The 8376-nt window shown below is 45.1% G+C and overlaps 1 protein-coding gene across 2 annotated transcripts in view; it reads right to left on the bottom strand.

The window, feature by feature from the left end:
• Positions 1–1958: 1958 nt before the first annotated feature.
• armc4 (armadillo repeat containing 4) overlaps positions 1959–8376 on the bottom strand; it is a 19917-nt gene continuing 13499 nt past the window's right edge. For both annotated transcript variants that reach the window (XM_015375532.1, XM_015375531.1), the window contains exons 9-12: positions 6116–6230; positions 3864–4052; positions 3456–3677; positions 1959–2201 (exon numbers count right to left, since the gene is read on the bottom strand). In XM_015375532.1, coding sequence (XP_015231018.1) covers positions 2091–2201; positions 3456–3677; positions 3864–4052; positions 6116–6230 — 637 coding nt within the window. In that variant the 3' untranslated portion in view covers positions 1959–2090. The remainder of the gene's footprint in view (positions 2202–3455; positions 3678–3863; positions 4053–6115; positions 6231–8376) is intronic.

Consider the following 8376-nt stretch of genomic DNA (forward strand, 5'->3'; position numbering starts at 1 on the left):
ACCCTTTATTTAAGTAGTTAAATGAGAAAGTTTGCCAATGGAATGAGTAATTTTACTCTTAAAATAAGATAATTAGATAATATATACTTGAAATAAGACAACGCAATAGTGTTTTCTTATTTTAAGTGTAAATTGTCTTGTTTTATTGGCAGAATGTCGCTTTTACCTCCTCAATTCAAGAACAAATGCACTTATTTTAAGAAAAAATGACTTATCTAGATTTTGTTTTTTTGCAGGGAATCTGTGAAGTAAAAAATTCTTAAATTAAGTGTATTTACCCTTAATTTGAGTAGGTATGTAAGAGGATTTGCCAATGGAATGAGTATTTTTACTCTTAAAATAAGACAATTAGGTAAAATTCACTTGAAATAAGACAATGCAATAGTTTTTTCTTATTTTAAATGTAAATTATCTTGTTCCATTGGCAAAGTGTCTCACTTACCTCCTCAATTCAAGAAAAAATGCACTTATTTTAAGAAAGAATGACTTATTAAGATTTACATTTTTTACAGTGTTGGATCCTAGATGGTGACCAGGAGGGTCAGAATTGCTGCTCCTGCCAAGGAGCGGAGACAGAAGCTTTAATTTCACTGAGTAATGTCCCAGTGAGCCAGAGGATGTGGATGCTCCTTTTCTCAAAGGGCCTGTGGCTTGATGACAAGCCTGAAGCTGAACTCCTGGATTAATTCAATATGCTGTTCATTTATTCATCAAATGGATCATGTGGTGTCGATAAGTTCCTCCCTCTCTGTTTATATACAGTCATATTCAAGAAGTTAGAAAGTTTGGTCCAATGAGGCTTGTTTGTCATATTAAACATCACATACAGATAACATATAGATGTTTGAGATTGGCCTGTTTTCCAGTGTAGTCCTGTTTCTCTGACTGTGACTGGCTGGATGTGCTCTCTTCATCCTCTGGCTCGGAGCTCGTCTACCTGGCTGTGTGTTTCCTGGAAGGGGCCGCCATTTAAAGTTGCTTTTTGTATCTCCGCTTCTGTCTCTTTAAACCCCAGTCGGCCTCAGCAGATGGCCGCTCACACTGAGCCTGGTTCTACTGGTGGTTGCTTCCTGTTAAAAGGGAGTTTTTCCTCTCCACTGTCGCTACAAGCATGCTTAGTGTGAGGGATTGAGTTCGAGTCAATGAGTTGATGAAATCGACCCTGTTGGTCGCACAGGGGTTCAGCAGTCATGGGGCAGTCACATAACAGAACCTGCTGCATTTACTTTGTTTCCATGTAAACTCCAGATTTCAGCTTAATGCTGGAGTCACTTTGTTCACAGCTGAATATTTTAGGATGTTTTGTCTTAATGTAACTCAGTTGGTTTAACAGGACCAGTGTCTACCAGTGTTTATCTAAAGCTTTGGATCTGTTCATCTAAGTCCAGATGCATAGAATCTCTGAGAGCAGACCGAGCTCCCAGAAGCAGATGTGGCTGTTGTTTAGATGTTGTGGTCTCCGTTGGATCACTGAACAAACGCAGAGACAGAGGCTCCAAAGTGTTTCACTTTAAAACACATTTGGCTCAGGGAACAAGGTCAAGAATCATCTTTTATTTAGACGATCATAGTTTCCAGGTGCCGACTGTGGCAGAGGGAGAGGAGGGCTTCCCAAGTGTTTGGATGAACTTGTGATGATGTCACAGATAGAAACAATGAGCTCAGGATGAAAGTTTGCTGCTAAACAGAAGCAGGAGGACAAATAAAAACACTCATCAACCCAGATCAGACTTTTCATCTGAATCTCTTCTCGGACGTTCTGCTGGAGCAGATCTGAAAACTTGTGGAGCTTAGCGGATCATTTTTCTCTTCCATCAAAGAAACATTTCAAACTGTTTTAGTTGGTTTTCTACAAGAAACAAGACAAGATCAATAATGTTGGTTTTATTTTTATCTGTTTGCTGAATAGATTCCAGATTTATTATTTCGGAAAGTCATTTATTGATTTTTTTCCCCCATCCTCTTCTTAAATCTCTGTTTCCTGATGTTTGGAACATCTGGGCCCAACAGGTCCTGCTCACCATCCTCATCCCTTTCCTTCAGACTCTGCTGGATCTCCAGGGTTTCTGCTGAGATCATTGGTTCTCATTTCAACGAGCGGCCCTCTGATTGGCCCGGGCCAGGAGACGGATGTTGCGCAAACACCCAGCAGCAAACTCCTGGAGCTTGTGGTCATCAGAGCCTATGAGGCGGATCAGTTGCTGTGGGAGTGGAAAGGACAGAAGTTAGCAGCAGGATTAACACAATCCACAATATTGTCGTTTTAGAAGTGACAACAAAAAATACAAAATAATCCAGGATAAATTTGAAATTTGAAAATATTTAGAGTCATTTTCTCCATGCTGCCACCAACCAGAGGGGGCAGCACTGAGAAACAGCAGCAGGGAGGGGACTGTCCTGGGGTCTTATTTAGTGGACAATGTGGATGATCCAAACTAAAGGTGTTCATACAACAAACATCTGAAAATGGCGTCTTAGAGTTTAATAATACCTCACATTTATTTAACTGTGCTCACAAACAAAACCAAACAACTTCCCTTTATAAATCAGGGCTGTTAAATGGAGTGTTGCAGCAGAAAGCCTGAGGAGGTTTGGCATTTCAAACCAATTTTAAAGGTTTCCCAGCTCCTCTCAATAAACTGGAGATGAAAATCATTTCAAACTTCCATCCAGCCCAGAAAGCATGCAGCTCTCTGAACAAGCCTCTATAGTGGAAACAGGAAGCCTGAGAAGGTTGGTTTATCTGCCAGCCTTGTATCAGAGACCATGGTCAGAATGTTGGATCTGTTTCAATGTTGCCTCTTTTCTACCAGCAGAACCGTCGCTCTTGATCCAGATCAGAGCTACAGAACTTGGGTGGTCGATTACAAGCCGACGCCTGTTTCCACCAGTTGTAGAACCAAGTCCTTCATCTTCAGCATTGGGCAATACAGAAGGTTGAAGTAAAGTTAGGTGGCAGGATGCCTGCATGTTTATAATTCCACCAGAGAAGAAGAAGAGGAACAGCAGGCTGATAGAACATGATCAGAAACAGAACCACAGTTGGGTTCCAGCTCTGGGCAGTTTCCCCATCAGTTCTTAGTCTGAAATATATTGCTGCTACATTCTGCCCTAAGGTCCAAGACGAACCCTTAGCAACGGTTCCCCCAGCTACAGCCCTTTGTCCTGAGCTGCAGTGGCATCTAGGGTCCAGGAGGATTGGTGCTTTGCTCACAATGAGCTGTTTGCTTTTCTCAATCCCCAGGACGGATTTAAAGTGACAGTTTTTATCTGTTCCGTCTGTTTTTTACTCATCACTAAAACAAGGCTGGCTGTAGACCAAAGCATGTTTTCCTCAATGCATCTATTGTTCAATTAGCCTCAAAATAGTGAAACAGTCTAAAATTGTGTAAAGGTGCAACAGAACGGACTGAATGAGGACGTAGGTAACCAATCCTAAAGGAAGATCAGCTGACCGGGACGGCTCCTTCCTTATGCATGGTGATGATGTTGTTGGGCTCTTTGGACAGCTCGTAGAGGGCCATGGTTGCGCTCAAGAGGACCCTGCTGTCCTTGGACTTCAGGTAACGGACCAAAGGGCCCACGGCTCCACATTCCCCAAACGACTCCCTGTTGGTGCTCCACAAGCAGAGGTGTTCAATGGCCTCGGCCAGGTAGCAGCGAAGCCTGTTATCAGTCTGCAGAGAGGAGAAAAGGAACAAAAGTTCTTTACCAACAACATCATCCTGATCAGCTGATATCTGGAGAAGCTAGAAAGAAAACACCAACTAAACTTCAGCATAAACACATAATCGATAACCAGACAGAACCTCAGTGTTCAGACAGCAAAAGCTGCTTTGTTTTCAGTTGTGATGTGTTCTTACTGTGTCAGTTAGCCTGGTCAGCAGGGGGACGGCCCCCCTTTCACTGAGGACTTCCACAATCTTCTGGTGTTTGGCTAGTTTGGCCACCAGAGCACAAACACTGGTCAGCACCTGGTTGTTGGTCGACTTCAGCAGATTAACGACCAGTTCCAGTCCACCGATCAGGGAGAGGGCCATTATCTCTGCATTCTACAGTCACAGAGTCACTGATCAGCTGCTGCTGAGTGGGAATCACAGTACACAGGAGACATTGCAGAGGAGGGACAGTAATGAAGAACAAGGAGAAGAAGGCAGGGACCTCTGAACACTGCAGCTAAAGTGAAACTTTTAAAAAGCATAGATGAAGAATTGGAATCAGTTCCACCCAATCCTGCAGTTTGATCCGTTGGTTGAGCTTTCCTTCCTGCATCCTAACCTGTCCTCATGGTTCTGAGTCAGAGCTTTAAAGTGACCTAGAAAACTGTCTTCCAAAGGGAGGACTCGGCATCCTCCAGCTGTTCTGGTCCCAGCCGATACCACAGGACTCTGACCCACTTTTCAAGAGATTTCTCCCGAAAGGTGGAACCAAAGAGCAGGAGCTGCAGAGACATTAGCTTCAGCATCGCTTGGCCCATCAGACTGCCGTTTAAAATGCCAACTCAGCACATGGCTGCCACAGAAGAAGCCCTCTAGGTGGCCCAGTCTGGGAGGTTCAGCTGAAAAACTCTAACGACAAAAAATAATGGACAACTGGATGTGAAACCCAAAGCCTGATGCAGCTGAGTCTGTTTCAGCTTGGTCTCCATGGCAGCATCTGATACATGTTTCAGAGCTGCAGACCAAAGACATTGAAGCATTTTGTATATTTTGCTGCATTTCTGTAAATCAAAATATTTGATGAAATTCAGCAAAGATAAAAAAGCAGAAGCTGATTTCCAGTGAGGCTCCTGTGGGAGAACTGGATGTACTTCTGTGTTCTCCTCTCCAACATGGAGCTCAGGTCGCACCCCGGGGCCATGTATGGGCCCTGTGATGGTGTGCCAGGGGACGAGGCTTGTTTAGAGAGCAGGCCAGAGAGGAGGTGGCCACTGCAACAGGAGGAGCCCTGATACACAGGAAGCTTTTCCTCAGGAATACTGATGATGGCTGACTGGGAGTCCCTGAGACAGAGGAAGCTCTCTCAAGCCACCAGCTGCCACAGACTACCCAGAATCCCTTTCATGGCCCGGATGGGTCCGGTTTGGAAGGCTGCTGCATTCTGAGGCTGCACATGCAAAGAACTTTGTTGCAAATCTCTCCATCCTCTCCTCTTCCTCAGGATGAAATGAGATAGAAACACAATATCTGCTGTGTTTGATGTTAAGCTGAGAGGAGAAAGCTGAGCTCAGAGGGCAGAAGCTGCTCTGTGGCTCTTCTCTGGACCAATCAGACATCTAGGACTCACACAGCTCACATGTGAAGGAGAACTCAACCATCCATCTAAATGTGCTTCAGTGAGCAGGCAGATTAATGCAACAGCTCATCATGTAAAGCTGAGAGGGCTCTGTTTCTGTTATTGGAGGATCTACTATTCTGTATTTGGGCTTATTGTCCAGTTATTAACCTGCAGACAGTCTGTGTAGATCCTGTATAGGTCTGTGACTGTAGATGAGCTGCAGCTCTGATAGACAATCCATCAAATATATTTATACTGCTGCTCTTTAATAAATCCACTATGGATCTGCTAACTCAAACATTTGGGTTCTTATCTAAACAAAGACTGAGGCTAAGTAGCTGGATCAGGTCCAGCTCTGTTCAGCTCGGCATCGCCCCGTCCCACAGAAGCTGCGTGGTCCTCCGTTCTCTCAGCATGGACATTGTGTCTCTGTAACTCGCAGGAAAATTTCAGTGAGGAAATCAGACGCCGTGCCACAGGATATTACCCAGGCTTTCTCCCGGTCTGCTCCTCTCTTCACCAATCCCAGTCAGCCAAGAAAGCTCCTCTGCTTCATATTAGCCCAAGGTTCACGTAAGCCCCAGCTGACACAGCTCTGCCCTGCTAAACTCCAGCAGCAGCATGTTAAAGGCAGAGCTTTGGGGACCATGTGGCTGATAGTCACATGAGAGAAGCGTCTATGGGGAACCAACACAAACCCAACAGAAGTTTGTGTTTTATAAACAAGCAGTGTGCAGTACAGCTGTTTAAGAGGCCAACCTGTAACAAACCTGCTGCAGAGATGAGGAAGAATGTTGGACTTTGTCTCCAGGGACTGAAAAACTGGACGTTACTGTACCTTTGCATTACCAATGCAGGGACAAAGGGCCCAAGCAGCGCTACACTGAACTTCTGCACTGGGGTTCTGTAGCAGTGACCACAGCAGGTGGATTCCGTCAAGCACGAAGAGGATTCTGAGGGAAACACAGAATGGTTTCACTGTAGAATTAGATTTCAGCACTTTTTAGTCCAACCCCCCCACTCAGACCTTTCTCCACAGAAACCCATCTGGATCTAGAGTAGGGATGTCAAACTGGTTCCAGAAAGGGCTGTGTTGCTGCAGGTTTTCTTTCCAACCAAGTAATGGCACTTCAGGCTGCCGTCATCAGTCTTAACATGATGACTTGATGAGATGAATGGAGTCTGGTGTCCTTTTGCATGGTTGGAAAGTAAACCTGCAGCCACACGGCCCTTTCTGGACACCAGTTTGACATCCCTTATCTAGAGCTTCATACATTGATTTATAGACAGATGCTGAGATACACTTGTAGACAGGGAGAGAACATGAAGAACATGGGGAACTGATGGAATAGACGGCCGTTTCTCAATATGCGTTCTTGAGCGTTCTCGTGTACTCGTGATACGTCATCAGCCTCAGCCCGAGTACCGTTCCAATTCTCAAGAACGCCAGATCGAGAACGCATCAAATCCCCGGATGTTGTTCTCGCCCCGCCCTCTTTATCGAGCATGCATCAGAGCAGACTTGTGCGTTCTTCAGACCGACCGCTTCCCCAGAATGCCCTGTGGCCGCTGCTTGATTCGAGACAGCGCTCACAGTGTTAAGTTAAACATTCCCTTTTCTGCTGCTGCTGTTCTTCAAAAGTACGTTTTGAAATCGTTTGAGGCGATAACATTATACATTGAAGCCTCCCTGTGTGGTCTGCTTACAGAGTTAGTGCGAAATTTAAAAAAAAAAGTCCGACGTTGAGCGGACCAGAGTGACCAGCAGACCTCCGAGGGTAACCGCAGCCAGGGCTAAATTTACCCCGTCTGTAGTGCACTTCTCTCGGTCTAGTTATGTGTGAACTACCGCTCGTTCTGATGGCGGTTTTTTGCGGTTCGGTAATTTTGTTAATTTTTTTTAAGCTTTAGAAATTAAAAATATTGTTTTCAAAATGTTTTGTGTAGGGAATAAATAGTTTTGGCTGTTAAAGAAATGCTAAACAACGTTGCATGTGATGACGTCACGAGTACGCTTCTGCTCCAATACACATACGTGCTTGCGCGCTCGCGTTCTCGTCAAGTCCGATCTTCCTGCGTTCTCGCCAAGAACGGACTTGACGAGAACGCGAGTACGTACTTGCGTTCTCGTGAATTGAGAAACGCCCGACATCTCTGGTTGGGTCAAGTCGGGTCAGCAGCCTGATTGAAACAGGCTTCGTTGTTAAACAGCCCCAGGATCTGTTCCTTCCCACACTAACTGGTCGGAGTCATACCACAGCAGAAGTTTGCGCTGCCCAGCAGCAGTCTGTACGTAGGCACTGTCCTCTCCTTTCCTACTTTCTCTTCTTTATAGTGTTTTTTGGAATGATTTTCTATTAGTGAATACCGTATCTGGTATTCTGAACATATGTGCACAGAGGAAGCCAACTTTGGGGACTGTAGAGCTGAGCTTTCTCCTACTTTCGGCACTTTTTGATGCTGCATTGGGGGACTCCTTTGTCTGCCACTCCGGACATCCTATTGTGGACAGACGAGACCAGATTCTCTTACTAATTGACTATGCGCCCTGCTCCCCACCACGCTTTGAGACCAGACATCCCTACAAAGAAAGGGATGAAATGGAAAGGCTGCAGGAGTGGCAGGACGAAGCAAAGGAAAAATGATTTACCATTGGTTGTCATTGGAAATGTAAGATCTCTCCGCAATAAGACTGAAGAGCTCAAAGCATTAACCAATTTCTAGAGGAGATACAGGGAAGCTAGTATCATTCATGTGGTTAGATGGATTTGTCCCGGACTCAGTGGTTTCCCTGGACAGCTTTAAACTCATCAGTGCAGACAAGACTTTGGCGGAGAGTGGAAAAAAGACAAGAGGAGGCTGCCAATGTTTGTGAATGAGACATGGTGAAGCACGGCTAATGTTCACATGAAGGAACAGATATGCTCCTCAGATGTAGAGTTACTCGCGGTGAGCATGAGACCGTACCATCTCCCACAAGAGTTTGGGAATGTGATTGTGCTCTGTGTTTGGCACCTTTTGACTATTGAGCCAATGAGAAGAGTGAATTTCTCCACTGTGAGATCTTATCTTCTCTTATCTTAGAAGCAGCAAACTAAG

This window comes from Cyprinodon variegatus, unplaced genomic scaffold (genome assembly GCF_000732505.1).
Source record: "Cyprinodon variegatus isolate N-32 unplaced genomic scaffold, C_variegatus-1.0 Scaffold120, whole genome shotgun sequence".
NCBI classification, from domain to species: domain Eukaryota; kingdom Metazoa; phylum Chordata; class Actinopteri; order Cyprinodontiformes; family Cyprinodontidae; genus Cyprinodon; species Cyprinodon variegatus.